Below are 24,569 nucleotides of genomic sequence, written 5' to 3'. Positions count from 1 at the left end.
ACGGTTTTAATTGGATACAGTCGCAATCTACCCATAAATTCAATGTTTTTCTCAGATTCACAACTGTGAACAGCTGTATCCCAAAAGTGCAGCTTAGTGTGTGCTTACCTTTTGAAGCCTAACATATTTACTTGCATAAGGAGCATACGTTTTTCCAGAAAAATTAGCACAATGTTGGGGGGGGGTTCACCATGCGACAAAATATTTTGAGCAATTTTGCTTTTGTCATAGCCATCTCAAAAATTAGAATACATGGTACAGTTTGGCAGCTGATATGGCATCCAACATGCCGGTGCACAGGCATGCAAGCTGACAGTGTGGCACAGCAAAACGCCTCGGTTTGGGCTGCCATTCCGGCACATCGGATGGCATATCGGACTTCAAATTGTACCTTGCGTCTCCTACTTTTATGGCCTGCCAATCGTCCGATCCAGTGCTACGGCACAACAAAACACCTTGTTATCAGCTGCCATTCTGGCATGTCTGATGTCGTATCACAAACTGAATTGTACCTTGCGTCTTCTACTTATGTCACGTGCCATGTATCCGATCCGATGCTACAGCACAGCAAGATGCCTTGGTTTTCGCACGTTGAACGTGCGAACGCACGTGGAGGCCAAATCGATGTTAGGGGTGCAATCATTATGCGAAGAGCAGAAAAAACACTTTTTAATTGGAAACCTGGGTTGTGCGTTCATTATGCCAGTAAATACGGTACTGGCGATTTGAACACATTCTTATCATTACATTAAGGCTGTTAATACAGTTGATCCTCAGTATAACAAACATGCATGCCATAAAATATTGGACAGCTGTATTCGTTATATAGAGGCTTGACCTCCACCTTGCCAGTAGCACAGCAAAGTGGGGTGTTGCTCCGTCTTCTTCTGGCCCTTCTCCTGGGTTTATTTCTGTGCCTCAAGGCTTGACTGGTGATTCGGCACACTGGTGTGGTGCAGGTGTCGAGGAGCTGGTGAAGAAACTAGTCATTGTGCCCGGTGAGGACCACTTGAGTATCCAGGCCAACGAGAACGCCACATTCCTGTTCCGTGCACTGTTGCGGGCCACTCTGTGCTCCAAGCGCGTGGCCGAGGAGTTCCGACTTTCCACGGAATCCTTCGAGTGGCTGCTGGGCGAGATTGAGACCCGCTTCCACCAGTCACAGGTACGTGGGCGGCGGCGTGATTGCTTTGCAGTGGCTGCGAACCAATGTTCCAGTACAACTTTCTCACTTTGTTTTGTCTGTTGGTACAGTCATACCTCAATATGGTCCCATGGTCACGGTAGTGAAGAATAAAACATAGCTAAAGGCGTAAGTTTGGAAGTTGACTCTCATTCGGGGAAACTTGTGCCCCGTGACAACAAGCAGTATTGTAAAAAAAAAGTACAGAGTTAGTGTTGAGTGCAGTTGTCGGTTGTCGAAATCTGGTCAGTCGGACAATACATTATCCATTGTACATTCCAGCTTAAAGTATAAACCCCATGCAAGCGATCTTGTACGCGACAGCGACAAGCGACGCGATGGAGATGGCTGTCGCGTTCGCTCGTTGCCTACAAGTTGCACCCCATGCGAGCGACGACTTCGAGCGACGTCTCCCCAGTGTTGCCGGTATGAGGGCAGCAATATAGGCGCCGAAACTAGCGTGACGCGTGCTTTATTAACTTAAGTTGATGTATTTTACTGTAAAAAGCAGCATAAAATATTTCTGAAAGTCTTGCACTAGGTTCTTATCCTTGCAACTATGAAAATTCAATCGTTTGCTCGTTCCGTGCGACAATCGAAAGTACTGGAGTTATGTACATCCAGTTCCGGCTTTGCGCTATTGGCTAGTCGCTCATAGCACTTCCGGGCGACGAGCGACGAATTCTAGATTTGCAAAACCGAGCGATCGCGCGACAAGACCGAGCGATCTGTTCAAGCGACGGCCCGATCCGTCGCTCGTCGCTGTCGCGCACAAAATCGCGCCAATGGGGTTTAGCCTTAATAGCTGCTGCTTGTGCATGTTCCAGAATGTACACCACTATTAGTGTCTTGCATACACTCTTATTGGATAAAATTATTTCGCTACAAAATAGGCAACAACACTAGAAAAAGTTTCTGTACATGTAGTGCCAAGTGATCACTTTGTAACAGTGGTTAGCCGATTAAAAATAGTCATAGGAAAAATATAAAGAATGTATGCGTGTCATTATAATCAAAATGTTATTTTCTTTATGTCAAATAGCCGAGTCTTAAAGAGGGGAGTGCCTGTCACAATTGGACAGGCAGTTGACAGTTTAGAAACGTTGGGTCATTATACAGTTATTACGAAAACTTCACAAAGAAAAGCGCCAGCTCTAACATTGGTAAATATGACTTCACAGTAAAGCAAAATTTAACAACTTTTTGGATGTAGTGAAGCAAATATGACATGTTTCTTTTGAATATCAGCTTGTAATGAATACGCTGTACAGTCGCCGACCGATTTTCCGGACTCCAAAAATTCGGACATGCCCGATTAATCAGTCAGCTTCGCGGCACCGCCATTCTCCCCATAGACCATAATGTATAACAACTGCCGAAAGTTCGGACACCTTGCAACCTCTCGTCTGATTTTTAGGACACTCCTTGAGCCAACTCGATCGAGAGCACCATGCACCGACTCTGACTGGCGCATGGTTCGACTTGCTGAACGCCATTTTTGTTTTGAACGGAGCCTCCTTGCTGCCCCACGAAGTGGCGCTACTGGAAATCCCCGCTCATCATCATCGTTTCTACTGGTTCGATAGAGTGGCTCTACAACAGTTCCGGTTTCAGCTTAGTAAGCCATGTCAAGACAATCCAGCAGCTGATTTGTTTCTTCGCGCGCGACGCTGCGAGCAGGCCGCGTTTTTCGTTTGTGCGACTGGTGTCGGAACGGTGGTGTTTGCTTTGTGCGCTGTGTCGAGGTTTCGGTGATCCAACGCGGCATACGGAAACGTCCCGTCAAGTGTCTAATGGCGCCGACAGTACGCGCACAGACAGCGCTGGGCAATGCCGGCAAGCGGGTGCCGGGAGGCCTAAGATTTGTCGCCTTCCGATGTGCTCCCTACTGACGCGGAAAACGTTCTGCCGAGACCTGCGCAGTGGTTGCATTGCGACTCCGGACACCGTCTCATTTGACAGTTTAACAGGTGCCGACACTGCTGTACTGACGTGCGCAGAACTCGACGACGGCGAGATCATTCGTCAGATTTCTGCTGCACCGCTGGACGATGACTCTTGAGTCAGAAGATGAACGCACCATGTGGTACGCTGCCGTCGCATGCGGAGCGTGTACAAGCAGTGACTGTGCTTTCAGCCACCTATAGTGATCGTATGACCCTCTCCGAGATCAGGCTTATCTGATTGCGCGTAAACGGAACGGCGTGCAACGGCGCATTCACGATTTCTTCAAGCCTACTGCCGAGCCCGAATAAGTGCGTGGAAATAAAGACTTTCTTTTTTTTTTCTTAATCTGCTTTTTCGGACACCTGTTTATTCGGACATTTTCGCAGTCCCCGTGAGGTCCGAATAAACGGTCGGCGACTGTACTTACATGTGTAAACCCTACTGTCATTTTTCATATGTTTTTCCGGGTGTGAGCATTTCACGAGGCACGCTTATGGCTACTCATTGAAACCTCCAACTATGTTCGGGCTGCTATGCAGAATAACGCAACCACTAGCAGCCTACTGCGAACACTGTTTTATTCAATCATCGCCATTGCGTCCACTGCCCTTGTCTTTTGACGAGTTAGACTCATTGGTGCTCTCCCAAACTTGGTTGACCTTCCTGTGGTCCATTAATGTTTGATATTCTTGTCACATTGAAGCTCTTGATGGGTCTCCAACGAAGCCGCACCCCACGCTTTGAGAATCCACATGCACAATTCTTGCAGTGATGCCCTCTTAATGTGCCCAATAAATAACACAGTGCATCTCAACCTGCTAGACAACATGCATTGAAGTATACTCAATCTATGCCGCATGATGGTTGTAGGGATATGGCGAGATAAGGTTGCTAGGATACCGTTGTCGGCACGTCAGTAACTAGTGCCATTTAGTAGCAGCTTGAAAAAATAACCAGCATGTACGCTGGGTTTTCGAAGTTGCAATGGCACACCTGTGCCATCTCGGAGCCCATGCATGCTGATGTGTCTGTGACGCTTAGTGAAACTGTCTTTTTTTTTTTTTCACATTCTTGCTCTCCAAAGTGGGAGCGCGAAGTTAACACAAGGGCAGTCCTTATATCAGGAAATGTGGTACGCTTATAATCGATGTTGAATATGACTGGTATTCCTTAAGGATGTGTGAATACCGAATAGTAGGTTTCAAACCAAACATTTCTGTGTCTTGCCAAGCGAAAATTTCACCGTGCGAAACAGCCTAAACTCTGTGATAACTGGACTAACTTGGTGGTGCCTGTGGCAAGGAAACAGATTGCAGTGTTGTGGACCCAGGATGCAACTTCGAGCTCACATTTTGTGATTGTGTTTAGAGATGGCGTTCTTTGGAAATGTAAAGCAATTGTTTGTTTCATTTTCTAATTTTTTGGGGGCTGCAGGGCCAGCCTGGTGAGATGGTGGGTGCCCTGGCCGCCCAGTCTCTGGGTGAGCCAGCTACCCAGATGACCCTGAACACTTTCCACTACGCCGGTGTGTCGGCCAAGAACGTCACACTAGGTGTGCCTCGTCTGAAAGAGATCATCAACATCTCCAAAAAGCCAAAGACACCCTCGCTCACTGTCTTCCTGACGGGTGCCGCTGCACGAGATGCCGAGAAGGCCAAGGTAACGTTTTCACTCCCTTGCTCACCTGACCGCATTGTTTTGCAATGTATACATGCCGACTTTCCTGAATCATTGCAAAGTTTACTTACACGGGCTCATTATAAAACTTTATGAATGTTGCAAATAGGTTTAGAAAAAAAAAAGGATCTGTTCGCAATAAAGTTATAACGGTGTTGTAAGATGAGGCAGCACAGTAGTGCAACAAATGCACGCAAGAAATTTTGCAGAAACTGCCAACAATGATTGTCAGTGTAAGCGAATAGCCAATTGCTTCTGGAAAGCTATTCATGTCATCGAGGGAATGATGCCTCAGTGTGTATACTTCAGCATGTACTCCAATAATATCCAGTACATCAATATAAATGTCCCTTCAGATATTTCACAGACGTGACCTGCATGTGTCGCTGGTACTTGGTTCACTGCTTGCTCACTTTGTTCAGTCAGGACATTCCAGTGATTTGCACTCTTTCAGTGCCCAGTGTTTCACATGCTAAGGCATCAAGAATCGTTTGGGTTTTCGCCCATGCACCAGTTTTGGTGATTGCAAACTGACAAGTGCGGTGCGAAAAGAACATAAATTTAAAAGGAAAGCCTGTGCACCCTTCCTTCTGAGGAGGCTGCACCTCCTGCTGGAGAATCAGTCACACATGTAAATACCTCTACATTAAATGCATTGCCTGCAACATCGCCAATTATGGCACATGACTCCCGTAAACCGTCCAAAGCAGAATGCTCAAAACTGTTATTGTAAGGAGGTCGCAAAGCAAAAAAAAAAAAGGATTAGAAGAAATAAAGGAGTTGGGACGCCTGACATAAAAGTGATGCAGTCTCTCGGGTCCAGTATGGGAGAAGACAGGGAAGAAATGTCACTTGCAGCCTGACACTACCCAGATGGCACTTCACAACTTTCAGTTAAAACCAGGATTTTTGATAAGGGTGTGGTGAGGGGACCCTTTATGTGTAGCAGCCTTGATGTGACAGATTTCGTTTGATTTTTCTCAGGACGTCTTGTGCCGATTGGAGCACACAACCCTGCGCAAGGTGACTGCCAACACAGCCATCTACTACGATCCTGACCCGCAGAACACGGTCATCTCGGAGGACCAGGAGTTTGTGAACGTCTACTATGAGATGCCTGACTTTGACCCCACTCGCATATCGCCCTGGCTGCTCCGTGTGGAGCTAGACCGCAAGCGTATGACGGACAAGAAGCTCACCATGGAGCAGATTGCCGAGAAGATTAACGCTGGTTTTGGTGACGACCTCAACTGCATCTTCAATGATGACAACGCCGAGAAGCTGGTCCTTCGTATACGAATCATGAACAGCGATGACGGCAAATTCCAAGATGTGAGTTGCACAGTTTCGTTGTTCCTCACTTCTGTTTCCTTGTTGCGTGTTCTTTTCATTACTATATCTTGTGACAGTACAGCCATAGTTCAGGATTGGATGGTTCCCAAATCCCATACCCCAAATTTTGGAATATTGCCTTCTATTCTTGAAGGCCAGGCTTTTCTGTACTGTGGGCATCGTAACTTGGTCACGGTCACTGAATATTGCTCTTATGTAATCCAGTCCAGCTGTTTCTGTAGCTGTAGGAGGGGCAACCTGTGGAATTGTTTGTGCGAAGTGTGCGTTACATTCGAAGGAATTGCATTTTCTATTTCTGGCTGTGAAATGTCAAGCACATGTTACAATCGAGGACGCGTTAGCATCAAGTAAACACAGTAAATCGTTAATACAGGCAGCAATGTTAGTTACAAAACCCACATGTCAAGTAACAACATAGTTTACCAGGAGACAAGTCATTAAAGTGTTACTCAAAGATGCATTAAAAGCATAAGAAAAGTAATGTACGAACTGTGTTGACATTTCCGTTCTGGTCCCCTTCATGCGCTCCAGGAGGAAGAACAAGTGGACAAGATGGAGGACGATGTGTTCCTTCGTTGCATTGAAGCCAACATGCTGAGTGACATGACTCTGCAAGGCATCGAAGCTATCACAAAGGTCAGTCCACATGAGCAAAAGTGGAAACCCCGTTTCAGCAGCTGTAACATGCGCTGCACCTCTCAGACTAATATGTGCACCATCACCATACTGTGTGCTATCTTAGATCATTGAACTCACTCGTGAGTCCACTCACTCATATTCCGACTCATAACCCCATTTTACTGTCTTGGGCTCACTCATGCTCACGGGTGTATCTGAGGCTGGTTGGGTTAACGCTGATGTATGTATGGGTGATGTTTGTGACTAGAAAAAGACAAGCGAAGCATAATTGTAATGAAATTGGTTATAACAGACTAATGGATGGCCCAGAGTAATCTTAATTTTAGGAGTGTGCGAATACTCGAATATCACTGAGTCAAATCGAATGATAGAATAATATGATTGGTGAATCGGATATATACCATTCGATTTTTCAAATATTCAATATAGACTCTTTTTGTGGCAATCTCGTGGGTGCTGCCATGTTTGATCATGTGGTGATCCGTCCATTGCTTGTCTCAACTGCCTTTGTTGCCTCCATGTTTACAGTGAATGTGGTTGACGCCCGGCGTGGTTCAGCAAACCTCTGTTTCATGGATATTGTGGGCAGTGACTGTGTGTATGACACGAAGCTTTGGCCACAGCTTCAAACAACATATAAGCGCTTTCGCAGCTTATTACGCCTTGTCGAAATGGCGTGAGCAGCATATTCAGTACTTCTACTAAAAGTGGCACTAGAAGTGTATTCCAAGCTGTCCAAACTTTCTGCTGATAAATTAAATCATGATTGTTGTGCATTGCACACAGTTATTTATTTGGCAAGCACTTTAAAGCAGCGGCTTGTCATGTCTCTGACTCAGTAAAGCTCCCTGGCATGATTGCTATCTGATTGTTTATTTACTGCTTAATGTTGAAATCTACTGTTCGGTATTCGCACACCCCTAGTACTTGTTGCAAATTTCCTTGTTCCCATTGTCCCGCAACCTTTTCTTTTTTCTAGGTGTACATGCACCTGCCTACCACAGACAACAAGAAGCGCATTGTCCTTACCGAGACTGGAGAGTTTAAGGCCATTGCCGAATGGCTTCTGGAAACTGATGGCACCAGCCTCATGCGAGTGCTGAGCGAACGGGACGTTGACCCTGTCCGGACATACTCCAACGACATTTGTGAGATCTTCGCTGTAAGTTGCCTGGTTCCTTAGGAGCTCACCGACTTCCTTTTTATGTTTTTGTTGTTGTTGTTACTTTGCTTTCTCAACTTGATTCTTGCAGAGCCGCTAAGTAGCCTGCTGCTGGGACGTCTTCATCCACAAATAACTTGTCCCTTGCACATAAACATGTGTGCTTAATTGAAATCCTTGTAAAAGGAAGAAAAAGAACAGAGAGGACAACTGAAACAAACAAACACAGACTATCATGTTTGTTCAAAGCAAAGCCACAGATACAACCTTGCTTTGTGTGTTTTTGTCAGCAGCAATTTCACTGCAGCTCTCTTTTGAAGTGCGGAGCATCTTTAAGGCAGTGCAAGTTCTGCCGCTGCACTTCATGGCAATTCAACGGGCATTGCCAAGAAGCACACTTCAGTACACGGAAAGTGCATATAACTTGCACATCTCTTCATGCTTAGACTTTTTTTGTGTGTGGGTAATGTGTGTGTGGGTAATGTGTGTGTGGGTAATGTGTGTGAAGATATGATAAAATGGTTCCATTTGTGCAATTTACTGTGCAACAGGGCTACCCAAATTGCTTTTTTTCCTTGTAGCATGTGCCTGGCTTTATTTCGATAACAGGGAAATTGTATGGCAGAAGTGGCTGTTCTTCAGCCTTATATGGCTATTCATGTATCTGTTCAAGCTATTTGTATCTGACCTTATGATTCAGTAGCATTTTTCTGGTTAACTATGTTTACATCACTGAGATCAGCACCATGGTCACACTTTGCTGGAATTTTTTTTTTTCACAAATGGGATAATGACAGGCAATGATCTACACCAAGGATTTAACTTGCGCGAAAGAACTTTGGGCTAGCCGTAACTTATTCATACTGAATTTAAGAATGAATACCAACAGGCATCATACATTCTTGCTTCTCTCATAAGTTTACCAGGTTGTCTGTTTTAATAGAAACATTAAAGTTCTCCTTTGGTAGAAATTGCATTTCTGTCACATCAACTATAATACTTCCCAGACACTTGCAGACAAATTGCTGAGCGATATTAGCTAATTATCACTTTCACTAATTACTTTTGTAACTACTCGCTTTAGAGCACATGCTTTTGTTGTGGAATTGAAGCCAATCAGTAAGGAAGCAATGTCCATTCAGTAGAAACCCTGTGCTTAGCACCAGTTTTGATAAATATGTCCTTAAAATTTGTGGTGAAGCACATTGGTGTTCCAATAACGTATGTAAACATTATTTCACAGTGCTTATAAGTGCTAACTAGAATATTGCAGATTTTGAAGACATATTTCTGCCCCAAGACATAGTTGCCTGGTGGTGGAGCTGCGTTTTTTATATCCATGTTAATACTGTGTATAAAACTAAAGGGAGCATAAGTTCACTGCCTTTTTAGCACTTTCACCAGCAACATATGCTTAAATAATGGGATCTGATGCATGGATGATTTGGTTTGGAGTAGAGCTGGCTCTTTGTAAGCCGTACCTACAGGGGACGGGATTCTGCAGGTCCTGGGCATTGAAGCCGTCCGAAAGGCTGTGGAGAAGGAGATGAATCATGTCATCTCGTTCGACGGTTCGTATGTCAACTACCGCCACTTGGCTCTCCTGTGCGATGTGATGACCGCTAAGGGACATCTGATGGCCATCACACGTCACGGAATCAACCGACAGGACACGGGGGCCCTCATGAGATGTTCCTTTGAAGAGACCGTAAGTTGAAACTGGAGCTTGACACCTCGATGGTGTTTTCACTCTGTGATGTTCCCATGCTTGCTGTAGAGGGCATATTTTTGCGACAGTAGTCTTTTGCATGGGACTCGCCTAACACTCACTGGCAATGTCTTTACTGACAGCACACTTCCCATACCAACATACCAACTTGCTGCATGAAGAGCGTTCAGGATCCTTTTGTTTTTGGCTGCATTGATAATTGTACATTTGTCATGTGCAGAAGAGAGTACAATACTGCTCCGATCATTTCATTTAAGCACCTGTGTGTACCATGTCTTCCTGTGTACTTCAAGGTTGCCCCATTTCACAGTAGTCCTTATGAAATGTTCATGAGTTAATAAGTACCCATACAGTCAATGACAGATCTTTTTTTGCTCCCTAGTTACTGGAAAAACATATGAAAGATCAGGCAATCCGAAAAATGAATGTATGCCTTTCACTGCCCCCAAGGGCTCAAATTGCCACAGGCTACTCTGAAATAGCTCTGAAGGTCTCCCAGTACACTCTGCATATTGGTGCACATACCGTGATGAGAGATGGTGGGTGCATGCATGTATATGCAGTAGAATCTTGTTGATACGACCTCTTTATGGACGATTTCCCCGTGCCAACAGTCATGATCGACAACACAAAAAATGACCCAATACTATTACAGTTGCCAAGGAATTTTTTTACTACAGAAATTTGCACTTGATGGATATTATTGACCTCATAAATGCACCGTGAGGGTTCCCATAGAGCTAATGCATTTTTGCGACTCATTTTTCGGACGAATTTAGGCTCCAAAGTTCAATTTTCTGAACTAAATTGCTCATTCCAAGCCACACTCCCGACCTTGGGGACTGCCATGTTGGGTTTTCCACTGGCTTGCCGAGGCTTGGCTTCCAGTGGCCCACTGTATAGCCTCCAAGATTGAGAGGCACAAGCTTTCAATAGAGCGTGTGACATCGTCCCGTCTCAGAGACCATGCCCGGTCTTGGCTGACAAAACGCTGCAGTGGACGACACGTGTTTGTTTCTTTTTTCGGTCAGCACTATCGTCATAATCACTTAATGCGGGATACATTCTTTTTTAAGGCTTCGGTTTCTATTTTGCATATGGTGTGTCTGCAGAGCAGGTGTGTCTTGGAGACATCGCATCTTTGTGTGTGTTTGTGCAGCTTTGCATTTGTGTGATCGGCACCACCTCCTGCACATTCGCAAGAGCCAAGTGGTCCAAAGTAATGTGGCTCACTTCTTTAATCTCCATGGCGATCTCTGTCAACAAAGATCGCCAACATAGTGACGCTCTTGTCAGACTGTATACGGAGATGATGCCACTCGTGCATAAATCCAAGCAAATCTGATTGCCTCCAAGCGTAGTATGAGGCAGGACATTATTAAAGGCATTCTAAGCCTAAGAAATGTTTTTTAGTTGAACCAGTATTTCCGACTATACAATATTTTTTTACTATTTATCGTTCCCTGCAAGGTTCAGAAAATCGGTCAGCAACCGTATGTTTATCTGTTAAGACTTCGTATGTTCCCAGAAAACACGGATCCTATGGCACCAATGTTCAGTAGATTGCTAAGCTGTGATAGTATGTTTTTCAACCGCTAGATCTCATGTAAGCAAGAAAAGGCACGAAAGGCATACCATTCATAACAGTAGTTGCCTGCTGCAGCAGCTTCTCTGCAATACTCGCCCGTCCTCACTTGAAAACTCCTGTGCACATTCAGTTTCTTATTTTGGTTGCAGGTCGTTGCATGCATCATTCACAGATATTACTGCCAGCCCTGTTGTGATAAGCATGTTCACCTAGCTCAGGGTGTCTACCAACTGGGAAAAGCTCAAGGAAAACTCAGGGAATTTGTGCTTCAATCAGGGAAAATAGTTGTCATGCTATTGAAAGGGAACGAAAGTCCCCCTGGTGCTGGCTCGAGTAAAAGAGAGAAATCATAACGAATAGTCTTTGACGTCATGTTGTCGGCTGGAAGAGTTGCTAGTGTACAGTCAACGACTGATTTTCCGGACGCCTGATTTTTGTGAAATGCCCGATAATGCGGACGGCTTTGCGACACCACTACGTGCCGCATAGTGTCAATGTATTAGAATGTCTGTAATTTCAGATGCAAGAACCCTTCGCTGTCCAATTTTCGGGACTTTTTGCCGCGATCGCAGGTCCGAAACGGCAGCAATCAAAGCCAACACCGCCGTTTTGATTATCTCACTGCCTTGAACCAGCGCTCTTGCACGCAGATCTGCTGGCAGTTGTAGCCACCACCGCGGCAACATTTAGCTAGCTTTTTCGACGTTCGCTACTAAGGTTCTTTCTGTTTGGTGCTGTGTTTTTCATTGAAATAATTCGTTGCTTTCAGTAATAGCACCGACTCCGCCTCTGTAATCCTCGCAATTGGTTTCGAAGCTTAGAAAGCATGGCGCATTGCATAATGCTGGTTCTCGAAAGGCAGCTTCGCCTCAGCACAGTGATGTTACGCGGTGAAGCGTACGTGAAGTATTGCGGTGAAGTTTATCAATTGCGGGAAGGGGCAGTTGTCACTGGACACAGTACGTGTTCCATGATTATACACGCATGCACCCACCGTCTCCTGGCACAGTACAAGCACCGATATGCCTAGTAAGTGTACTGGCAGGCCTTCAGAGCTTTTTCACACGTGCCTGTGAGGATTTTAGTCCTTAAGAGCAGTAAAAGACATGCATTAATTTTTTTTGGACTGCCTGATTTTATTTTTCCGACGTTTTCGTGGCCCCTAGGGAGTACGAAAAATCGGACATTAACTGTACAACTGACCAAGAGGATGCTTCAATGGTCCGTAGGGCGAATGCATGGCAGAACGAGGACAAAAACAGAAATTACCATTGCATTGAGGAATGATCGGGAAAGGAACTGGGCCACCTCTTCTTTGAAGGAGCTTGAGCTCAAAAAGCAAAGTGTTGGCTGACGCAAAGATGCAGGTGACCCTCATACAAACCAAAATAAACTCTTGAAAGCAGTGAAACACAAAACGGAAGCAATGTGCCTGGGCTAAGAGTATGTGAGGACATTTAAGGTTCACTTTCCAACTGCTGAAAAAGAAATCTCACTTGTGACAAAGTTTGGTCCCAGTACCAATGATCTTGCTACCACTCGATAAAAATAGCTCATTTTTGAAAATATTTTCTTCTGTATGCATCTCTTTTTATTTGTATTTGAAAATGTTAGACGATTTACAATGGGCTTTATCATTTTTCTTTTTCGAATATGTTATATTTGCAGCGCATTTTACTATCGCCTACCTTCAGTTTTCTATGTTGAATAAAATAAACACTATTTCTTACTATTTAACTTGAATAAATTTTTTCTTATTTTTTTACAATGCTTACTTGAGAGGGCTGACACCACATCAGGCGATGTGGTGTCCACCTGTCTTGACATAAAATAATGTTTTGTGTTGCTCAGGGAAAACCTGGAAAACTCAGGGAAACCCTGTAGCTGTTTCACAGCCAGGGCGTCTACCAAACGGGAAAATCGGGAATTCTCAGGGATTTTGACTAGTCTGGAAAATTCAGGGAAAACTCAGGGAATTTGCGCTTCTATCAGGGAAAATTCGCTATAATTTTATTGAAAGGGAACGAAAGTTGCAGCAATGCTGGCCCAAGTAACAGAGAAGAATCGTAACGAATGGTCTTTGACGCCGCATTGTCGGCTGGTGGAGTTGCCAGGGTACAGTCAATGAGTGACTTTCAAGACGCTAGATAATTCGGACGGCTTCGTGGCACCACTGCATACCCTATAGGGTCAATGTATAAGAATGTCAAATTTCGTACGCAAGAACCCTTCGCCGTCAGATACCCTGGACTTTTTGCCATGACGCCATGTTTGAAATGGCAATAATAAAAGCCACAACTGCCGCCGTTTTGATAACCTCGCTGCCTCGAACCGGCACACTCGCACGCAGATTCGCTGGCAGCAGTAGCCACCACCGAGGCAGTGCTAGGCTTAGCTCCTTTGAGGTTCGGTATTAAGCTTCTTCCCATTCTGTGCCATATTTTTCATTGAAAAAATTCATCGCTGTCAGCAATGGCGCCGACACCGCCTTTGTGGTCATTGCGATTGGCTTCAAAGTTGGGAAGCACGTCATGTTGCATAATGCTGGTTCCCGAAAGTCAGCTTCTCCCCATTACAGCAATGTCAAGCTGGGAATCATAAGTGTGGGAAGGGGCAACTGTCACGGGACACAGTATGTATTCCTTAAAGGGAGCCTGAAACGCTTTTGACGATTTTCTACAAACATACTGAGTCATTAGAATAGGTCCTTCTGATCATTAATTGACACATCTAAGTGCCCCGCGTAAAGTGTGTAATTTATTATAAGGTTTTAAAAATGCACATCGCTGCCGATCGCAGCACACTGCTCGGCGGAATTTGAAGCCACCCCTACCTATATGACTGAAATCACCCATACGACGTCAGTAGGGCGAGCTATCCGATTGGCTGACAAGGACGCGTGATCGAGAATTCTTCCAACTTTATGGTAAACAAATGATCTTCGTAATAGTTAGAGTGTTAGTTAATTTGTTTTTATGAAAATAAAGTAACATAAAGAGAATGCACAAAAATAATTTTTCAATACACTTAAGCACTTCCGGCACACAGCAAGTGTCGTCTGCTTGTGTTACAATGTACTCCATTTTGACGAGAGCTCCGCGGTCAGAGTTGGTCTCAGTCTTTTCGCGAGCACTATGATTTGACTTTGTTGCCTTGTGGACTGCAAACGTAGCGACTGGCAATATGTCAAGCTGCAACATCGTGTCCCTCTGCAAGGCAGTGTACGAGCGAACTGGCTGCTGCACATCGGACTGCCGCTATCCGATCGGCGCCAGGATTTGCGCGTTTGTGGCCGTCACTTTACACCGGAAGATTACTAACGCAATAGCGTTTCGCGAGTCCCATATTAGGGCAAACGTAAGCGCAAGGGGACAGGGTCTGGCCGCTTGACTGTGCCGTAACGGGACGAGCCGAGATGAGTGGAAGGGCAAATGTGAATGGTCTGCACGGTGCAGCCACCTGGTGGCATAGAGCTCAACCATACACAGTAGCAGCAAGGAAGCGTATTCTTCTTTGCTGCTGGTGCGTATTTTTCGCAGGAGTGTAATCATCAACACGTTGTTTTTATAAATGTTTAAAATGTTTTACACTTGGTTAGAGCAATATTAGCGCTTTGTTTGGCTGGTTAAGCGCTGCGCCAACAAGTGTCTGGACCGTGCAGACCGATCAGGCCGCTCACGTACGTCTACGCCAAAGGTCCTTCATCAGCTTGAGTTTATGCCTCCAGTCATTTGCCTAAATGACGAGCTTGCCTGTGGTTACCGGAATACAAAACACGTTCGGCGCTGCGACAGAATGCTGGCAACGCACGCTGCTTCGATAGCTCTCGCTTGGGGTCGTCGGCTAAGCGGCTAGCGGAGAGGTCTCGCGCGGGCGGGCTCCAAAACAACCGGAAGTGGACGATGTGACGTTGCATCGTGACGCTGAACCAGTGAAGGCGGAGCTTAGCCCTGCTCGCTCGGCGAATGAGTTGAGGAGGAAAAGCATGGCTAGGGAGGAGGGTAACTTCTAATCACTTGTAGCTCCATTAATACGTAACGCTTCACTTAAATTGTGGTGTGAATGTTCTACTTAAGCTGTACCCTACGCGTCTACAAAATTTGTCCGAACCGTTTCAGGGGCCCTTTATTTATACACGTATGCACCCGCCATCTTCTGTCATAGTACGAGCACCGATATGCCTAATAAGTGTACTCGGCCTTCAGAGCTTTTTCAGGCATGCCTGTGGTGATTTGAGCTGCTAAAGGGCTGAAAAGGACATGCATTCATTTTTTCGGGGGTTTTCACGGCCCCTAAGGAGTCTGAAAACTCGGACGCTAACTGTACAACTGTCCAAGAGGATGCTTCAAATAGTCCGTGTGGTGAACGCACAGCCGAAGGAGAACAAGAAGACAAACGACCTATGCATTCAGAAATGAACGAGAAAGGAAGCATGCCACGTATTTTCTGGAGGAGCTTGCACTCTAAAAGCAAAGCGTTGGCTGACACCAAGATGCAGGTGTCCCTCATCCAAGCAAAAAAACTTTAGAACAGTGAAACGCAACACTGAGGCATTGTCCGCAGGCTGACAGTATGTCAGCACAGTTCAGGTTGACTTACCAGCTGTTGCGAGAGAATCTCACTTGTGATAAAGTTCGGGCCTCATATCAATTAGCTTGCTATCAGTTGATAGAAATAGCTCATATTTGAAAATATTCTGTATGCATCTCTTTTTTATTCATATTTGAGAATGTTCGACTGAATTTGCAATGGGTTTTAGTATTTCTTTTGAAGATATTTTATTCGCTGTGCATTTTGCTAACCCCTCCCTTCTGTTTTCTTTTTGAATAAAACTACCCCTTACTATTCAAACTGGATTAAGTTGTTTTTTATTTTTAACATGCCTACAGAGAGTGACACCATTGGGCATATAATATGATGTAGGGAGCCTGTCTTGACATAAAACAAAGTTCTGTGTCACTCAGGGAAAACCTGGAAAACTCTGGGAATTTCTATATGTAAACTTGGCAGACATCCTGCACAGCGCATGGGGTGCAGTGCCGTTCGAAGCCTACTGCATGCTTTGACCCTTGCCGTGCTTCCTGTGGTTCGAAGCCATTAGTGAGAATAACAAAGGCGGAGTCAGCGTCCTTGCTGACAGCAGCGAATTCTTTCAATGAAAAACAGCTCCAAGCAGCAGGAAGCTTGGTAGCCAACATTGAAGCAGCTAGGCCTACCATTGCTGCAGTGGTGGCTACGGCTGCCAGCGGATTGGTATGCAAACGTGCTGGTTTGAGGTTGCAAGATAATCAAAATGGTGGTTGTAGTAGCTTCAGTTAATACCGTTTTGAACCTGTGGTCATGGCATAGAATTGGAAAAATTGGATGGCGAACAGTTTCGGTATTTGAAATTTCAGATGTTCTTATGCTCTATAGGATATGTGACTGTGCTGTCAAGGCATTTGAATTATTGAGCATGTCCGAAAACTTGGTCGTTCACTGTATTTGCAGAAAAAGGATGGCTGTTTGGCTTGGATATAGTTGGCCTGGATTGAGTAGGACTTGGATGGGGTTGTTGGGTAATAAAGTTGATAGGTTTTTTTTTTATGTTGTAGAAGCTTATTCATCTTGCTAAACAAATATGTTCAATATTGTTCATAAACTGACACCTTTAGATGCAACCAATATTTTATATTCCAAATGTCACAAAGCTTTGTCTCTGAGGATGTGGTGCTGACGACATGTTTTATTCGGTCAGCAGCACTTGACACTTTCCTGCCGTGCCGTTACAGTTGTCAGGCTTCACTGATGGTGCTATTTTGTTTTAGTCATGCCACTGTCATCTACAGACTGTCCCCAAGAAGATGGTAGGATTTTTGAGGTCACAATAGCACCAGCATGGACTATGTCTTGTTGCTCAGTTCTTATTCTTAGCTCGGCAAAAGCAAGATTAGTATGTGCAACTAAACCTTGCTTAACCAGTTGCATGCCATTATTACCCTGAATTGTGGCAAAAAATGGCCAAATTATTTTTAAAGGCCTCATTGCTGACACGTTTTACCACTTCGGAAGGAATAAATTTGATTTTGGTTGCCTCTTCTATGGATTGTGAGCTGGCATCTACCAAAAGCATGACTGGGCTTTGAGATGAGACTTAACTAGGCTCATCTCTATTGTTGCTAGAAAAAAGCAAAGTACTGCTGGCAAGCACAGGTTGTTCTTGGCCGTGTTTACAAGGAACGCGTGGACCAACCCAGCTCGTCCGTGACAGAGGGAGCTAATGAAGTTGAACTTTGAGCCAGGGTATTCTTAATAGCTATACAAGTTAAAACCAAAGCATTATCGTGGTGCCACTTTGGCAGTTGAATTTGATTTACCTGGTTTTAATTTAGTAATCACACTTGCCTTGCTGGGTTCAGAATGCAGCATGCATCAGCCCTTCCCCCTCCATTGCTGTGCCACACAGGCACTCAACTACCATGGTTGGTTCTGTGCTCAAGGAGACAAAGGAGGATTGCATACATGCATGGATGCTTATTAGTTTGTGTAGGCAAGCTAGCAATGCAAAACACTGAGAGAGCTTTTAAAAGAGTGTTTGATAAGAGGGATTCACAACTTATCATCAAGGTACGTAAGAATCCACATCGACGGCCACTGCATGAGGGACACGTAAAAGGGATGGGCTTGGCAGCAGAAGTTGTCACCCCGTTTCAAAGAGGATGGTTCGCATTATCTATCCGTGACTGAAGGACATCTGCCCTCTCTCCCCAACGAGTTGTTTCAATGCACTTGTGAAGCACAATGCTGTCTAATAAAATTTGTGGAATATGACCCTCTGTGACATGCAATAGTTCTCTTAACACCTGCAAGCTTTTGTTGGAAGGTCTCCAATGGAGGCTTGAATGTCTACAAGTGTTCTTGTGACATTGTGGCTTCCATTTCTTTCTGTGTGCAGGTTGATGTGCTCCTGGATGCTGCTTCACATGCTGAGGTTGACTTCCTGAAAGGTGTCTCTGAAAACATCATCATGGGACAGCTGGCACGTATGGGCACAGGGGCATTTGACTTGATGCTGGATGCCGAGAAGTGCAAGTACGGCATTGAGATTCCCATGAACCTGCCTGGAATGATGGGATCCCTCTGTGAGTGTGCTCTAGATTCCATCTTTCTCATTTGACTATGCTGTGACTTCGTGTATTTCTTACTGTGGCTCTTTGAGCTCAATAATATGACTTCATTAATGTTGGACATTTATAATTTTTGTTAGCCATCTATGGCCAGCTAATCTGTATTGAACAAAGTAAAGAATTCAGTAATACCTCATGAACTCGATCTTGCATGTCTTAAAAAAATTAGCTAAGTTGAAATTTTTCGCGGCACCGAACCATTTTTCATACGTGCCATGTATTTATTGCCCTTTATGTCGAAGTATTTTTGGGCCAAATTGCAGATATCTTGAAATCTTGACAGAAAGCAGAACGAAAACGCTCTGCTGCCGGTCTGTTAAACAAGCCTGGCACGATGCTGCCGTGCCTTGCTGCGTCTACCACAAAGCAGACGCTTTCCCCGAATGTGAAGTCGGAACCTAGCAGCATAACGACTTTGTCAGGCAACGATGTGGCATGTCATGTGACGGGAGAGAAGTGTGCAGCGGCAGGCCCTGCGAAATAGCACTTTTGACGCAGTTTGTTTTGTTTGTTTTATGCAACGTATGCGATTTATCATCAGAGGTGTGCTTTCCGTTTTAAGTTTATTCTAAGCAGCGCATGCGGAACTGAATTTTGATTCTATGCAACGTACAATAAAACACGTATGCTACATGTGTTCCTGCATGTTCTGTGGCACCATTCCCGGCAAGCCTGAGCCGCGTTCATTGCTTAGTAGAAAGCGACATGAGCATTCACAAGTACGCGTTATGCGAGCAGGATGTACCGGTGACAAGGGAATTTACTGATGCCAAAATCACCGGGATGGCTACAAACGGAGGCGACGGTGAAGGCCATCATGACGTCGAAAGGCCTTAAAAGGTGCCGACATCAGCCGAAACAAGAAACATGCTTCTCTTGCTGTGAAATAAAGTCAAGTCCAGTTACAAGAACAAACGGCTCATGCAGTGTGTGAAGCAGTTCAAGGATGCCTTTCTAGTTCCAAGTGCGACCATGAAACAGACCAGCCTTACACACTTTTTATGCACTGAATAAAATGGTAGTGCCGCAAAACGGAGCTGGTTGATCTCTCAGGCATGTTTTTTTTTTTTTAGTTCCTTATGAAGAGCCAGTTTAAAAGCTTTTGTTGAAAAGCTTGTCAGTAATGGCAAATTTTTTAGAAAGAACTTGACTTTTTACTGCAATTTCTGCGACTTTGCTTGTCTTGAAAATCCAGTTATGTCAAAATTTTTTCCGGTTTTGCTCGTTCGAGTTAATGAGGTATTACTGTATTTGGTCAGCCAATTTGCTACCTAATGTTCACTTTGACCTAAATCTGATGCATATGAATATATAAATTGAAGGATTGTGTGCCCAATTGGTCCTTTTTGTTTTTGTAAAGCATGCACGACAGCTGTGTGCCCATGCACCGTCATTTTTTAACTTCGAGAGTGTCACTGTGGCATTTTCTTTTAAGCCTTGATCAGCTCTGGAGCAACATGGTTGGTGCATCTATGGCTGAACCTTATAGCAGAAGTGAAGGCTCAATAATTTGACATTAATAATCTTGCAAATTTATAATTTTTTGTTAGCCATTCATTTCAAGCTAATGTGTGCATTAATCTATTGCATTGGCTACTTAATAATTTCAAAACTTTTGGCTGTGTGCTGTTTGGGTTGGTAGGGCTTCAGGATGCACAGTGCTTCAAGTGCCGCGGTGTCTCAGCAGGTTGCATGGACATGCACTTCTGGTTCTGTATGTTCCCTTGAAATGTGCCTATTTTGTTCTGTATATTAATCTGGCCATAACTAACACATCTCACATGTTTACTGCTATTCAGGCTCTGAAACGAAACATTTATATCTCGCAGGTGGCCCTGGAGTGTTCTTTGGTAGTGCAGCCACACCAATGGCTGGGATGTCCCCTCAGATGACACCGTGGGCGACAGGTGCCACTCCGGCTTACGGCAGTGGCTGGTCACCTAACGTGGGAAGTGGCATGACACCAGGAGGTGCTGGCTTCTCACCCTCTGCATCAAGTGATGCTAGTGGCTTCAGCCCTGGTGCCTGCAGCCCTGCATGGTCACCGCAGCCGGGCTCGCCAGCCTCGTCACCTGCATCACCTTATATACCTAGCCCCAGCTCTCCAAACTACTCTCCTTCTTCACCTGCTTATGCACCTTCTTCCCCCTCTCTCACTCCTGCCTCCCCAACCTACTCCCCAACATCTCCGTCCTACTCTCCCACTTCTCCATCCTATTCGCCAACGTCCCCCACATACTCGCCCACTTCTCCCAACTACTCTCCCACATCACCAAGTTATTCACCAACATCTCCCTCCTACTCCCCAACAAGCCCCAGCTACTCCCCAACATCACCATCCTACTCCCCGACATCACCGTCCTATTCTCCAACAAGCCCGAGCTACTCACCCACTTCGCCGTCCTACTCGCCAACTTCCCCATCTTACTCTCCCACATCTCCTTCCTATTCCCCGACTTCTCCATCCTACTCTCCAACCAGTCCCAGCTATTCCCCGAGCTCTCCCAACTACACTCCTGCATCACCTTCCTACTCGCCAACCTCGCCTTCTTACTCCCCGACCTCACCGTCCTATTCACCCACTTCTCCATCCTACTCCCCAACCAGCCCATCCTACTCCCCTAGCTCTCCCAACTATTCTCCTCAAAGTCCTAGCTACTCGCCTGGTAGCCCCAGCTACTCTCCAAGCAGTCCGAAGTACTCTCCAACCTCTCCCTCTTACTCTCCGACAAGTCCTAGCTATTCTCCTGGCTCGCCCCAGTACACGCCGTCATCCCCCAAGTACTCTCCCACCTCGCCAACGTATTCGCCAACGTCTCCATCGTATTCTCCGTCAAGTCCGAAGTATTCTCCAACGAGTCCAAAGTACTCACCGACAAGCCCCACCTACACGCCTTCGTCTCCTAAGTATAGCCCGACCTCACCTCAGTACAGTCCAACGTCGCCGCAGTATAGCCCCACGTCGCCAAAGTACTCTCCGACGTCACCCAAGTATTCTCCCACGTCGCCAACGTATTCTCCGACATCACCGAAGTATTCGCCTACTTCACCTACTTACTCTCCCACAAGTCCCAAGGGATCAAGCTACTCCCCAACCAGTCCGGGCTACTCCCCATCCTCACCGACTTACAGCCCGACGAGCCCTAACATAGAAGAGGATAGCGACAATGACTAAAGTTGATTGCACAAGTGCCAACTGTGTTGGCCTTTGTACATACGGCTCATGGCCTTATTCCACTTTTTTTATGTGTAATCTTGCTAAGTAATGTCTATAGGTGTATGCCATGGCAAGGGAAATGCTGGTGCCTCTCTGCTGCAAGTGAAGCCATTAAAGATGTATTGCACTAATGTTTTAAATAAAGATTGTTTTCGGAGGTGCCCGTGTTTTCTTTTATGTGTGTGTGCAATATTGTAATTTCATTGTGACGGCATGCTAAAACACAGCATTGTGGTTAATGAAATGAAATGTCAGACTGCCATAATTTTCTCTGGTTCGTGAGCTCATTAGCTGTGATAGGAGACAGAAATACCAACCGCTCCCCCGACGCAATGCTGTGCAGTCTTTGTTCAGCCTTCCCAATCTTATCCATGCACTTCTTGCAAGCTGCTTTCTTTAGCGTGGTGGCATCCTGCAGGGAGAGTAAAAGAGTATTCCTTCTCTATGCCCCTCGCTACACACCTTCCCTCTGTCAATCATGCACCAAGCAGATGTTGCAATTTGTGTGCATAGAAAGGGACACAGCACTTGTATCCTAGCACCCAGCTGCTGTTGCCACGGGTAAGCATTTCAGTGCACTTATTCTAAAGGGCCCCTGAACCACTTTATCGTAGTGGAGGAATGCATTTGAAGTTAAAATGGGCTCTTTCGGAAGTACTTTGCCGCAAGAGTATTTCAGTGCGGTCAGCGGAAGCACTATCTATTGGCAATGAAACACTCCCTTCGCGGTGCTTCCGCTCCCTCGGTGCTTTGCACAGCGAAAGCCATTGTGGAGCGGGGCGTGCTCGCAACGCTCCACCTACTGAACTTCACCGTGGCGCGCAGTTTAAATCCATCACGACCGGTTTGGACGCGCGCGTTTGATTTTGTATGTTCACGTAGATGCCACTACTCCCGATTTTGGTGCCTACGACGCGCCAGACGTTTTAGTCAAACGTGGTTGTCCTCGGCGAGCCGCAGTGCGCTCAGCTAGCGGACTCGTCGCGGCGACCGCGGTGTCTATGCTATGTGGCAGAGCGCAGCTGCATGCAAGTGCGCATGCGCAGCTTTTGCTTTGCGCACGACAGGGCAAATGTGTGGCAGTTTGGGCGAGTTGGCATGTCATGACTTTATTTAGGCTTGTAGCGCAGCTCGGAATGAGCACAAAGGAAGGTGGAAGGGATAATGAATAGGAACGGAGCACTCACTATGTTCTCCGTTCTTTTTCATTACGCCTTCCACCTTCCTTTTTGCTCATTCAGAGCTGCGCTACAAGCCTAAAAAATGCACGACAGGGCTTGAGTGCATGCTCGCGCTCATGTGTTCCAGTATGGCCATGCTACTATACGGACCGGCTTGACTGAGGACAGTAGCCACTTCCAAGTTGCGCATCTTGAAGTGCCATCAGTAGCTGAATACACCAGCTTGACCGACGATAGTGGCAACTTCCAACTTGTGCATTTTGAAGCGTCATCAATAGCTCAATACGAAGCGGCCTGCCAAGGCGTCTAACCAGGAACGGCGGCAGTTAGCGCGCGCTGGCAAGCGTGCGTGTGATTTTACCTTAAAAGGACACTAAAGCGAAACAATAAATTAGTTTATAATAATAAAGCATTGTTTGAGAACCCTGCAGGCAGTTATTTAAAAAAAACGTAGTTTGATTATTAGATGAGAAAATGCTCCAAGTATCAGTATTTGAATTTCGCGCCGAAACCCCAGCGCCGGTACGTCAGCGTGACGTCAGAGATTCCAAAGTATGTTTTCGCATTTGGGCCGCGTTGGCCGAATAAAGGTTCCCAAAACTTTCCATGTTAAATATTCGGTTCCTTTAGAACACAATGTAGTCAGTCTGTACCACTATATATAATTAGTAGGGCGTAAACTGCTGACACGCACGTGGTAGGAGCGAAATGCCGTAGGCAGCGACTCGTGTAACGCGGTGCTCCCCAGACGACTCCACACAGAATCGACTCCTGCAACGCACGGAAGTGACGTCACTTTAATATATTAAACTAAAAACAATTGAAATATATCAAATCTTACTAAACAATGCGTTTAACTTCCAAAGATATAAAAGAAAATTGTCTTATGCGTTCATTAATGTACACATTTTGATTAAAGACATCAACGCAAAATTATTTCAACTATATTGTCATGCGTTTCGCTATAATAATAGTCAGCGTTCAATATTACAAGGCAGAAAAATATTTTGCTATCTATCAGGTGCCTGCAGAGATGGAAAGCAATTTTTTTGAGCGTCTCGTGCGTCACCCGAGAGCCCGAGGAATGTGGTGGGGCCACAAGCACACGCACGCTTCTCCCCCGTTTCCTCTCTGGAGCAGCAGACGACAAGCGCTGCAAGCGTACATGCCTACGTTTACGTCGCCACACGCTGTGTTTACAGCAATCTCCGAACGCCGCAATATGGATTTATATACAGTGTGACAGATGCGTGAAACTGCAGTCTTCGCACTGTCACTCGAACGTTTCCTCAAAGGGTCGGGCCCATACGAGTTCTTTGCTAGCTGTCTAGCACGAAAGTCGGTCACTACGATTCGTTTTCGAGATCGAAGCAACCAGTGAACCAGTTTTGACACCCCTTTTCCTGCAGCGCCGTGCGTCTTAATGTCATCATAGCTGCGCAAATATTACTGACTCGGATCGCGGAGAAACCGATGTGGCCGCCACAATTAATTGTGCTCGATTATAAACAGAAGCTTTCTTTTCTTGCGTTCCCGTGATTATCCGCGTCCTCGTGCTTATCCTCGAGTAAGTTGAGCGGATCCTTGAAAGAGTAATAGTAAACTGGGCCGGTCCCGAAGACCTTGAATATGTATTCAAGATAATGTATAATGAAAGGTACGGTGACCCAGTCGTGGTTGCTTGTTGAGTTTGGAAGGCTTAAACAGAAGCAAACCCATGCTTTGCC

The 24,569-nt window shown here is 45.5% G+C and overlaps 1 protein-coding gene across 1 annotated transcript in view; it reads left to right on the top strand.

The window, feature by feature from the left end:
• The window catches only part of Polr2A (RNA polymerase II subunit RpII215), a 57,158-nt gene extending 35,340 nt beyond the window's left edge, over positions 1 to 21,818 (top strand). The window contains exons 17-24 of the mRNA XM_070532277.1: positions 960 to 1,165; positions 4,565 to 4,789; positions 5,792 to 6,139; positions 6,692 to 6,796; positions 7,779 to 7,961; positions 9,466 to 9,669; positions 18,213 to 18,399; positions 20,274 to 21,818. Of these exons, the coding sequence (XP_070388378.1) occupies positions 960 to 1,165; positions 4,565 to 4,789; positions 5,792 to 6,139; positions 6,692 to 6,796; positions 7,779 to 7,961; positions 9,466 to 9,669; positions 18,213 to 18,399; positions 20,274 to 21,619 (2,804 nt within the window). The 3' untranslated portion in view covers positions 21,620 to 21,818. The remainder of the gene's footprint in view (positions 1 to 959; positions 1,166 to 4,564; positions 4,790 to 5,791; positions 6,140 to 6,691; positions 6,797 to 7,778; positions 7,962 to 9,465; positions 9,670 to 18,212; positions 18,400 to 20,273) is intronic.
• Positions 21,819 to 24,569: the final 2,751 nt, after the last annotated feature.

This window comes from Dermacentor albipictus, chromosome 1 (genome assembly GCF_038994185.2).
Source record: "Dermacentor albipictus isolate Rhodes 1998 colony chromosome 1, USDA_Dalb.pri_finalv2, whole genome shotgun sequence".
NCBI classification, from domain to species: domain Eukaryota; kingdom Metazoa; phylum Arthropoda; class Arachnida; order Ixodida; family Ixodidae; genus Dermacentor; species Dermacentor albipictus.
This window is presented reverse-complemented; position numbering and strand designations above follow the sequence as displayed.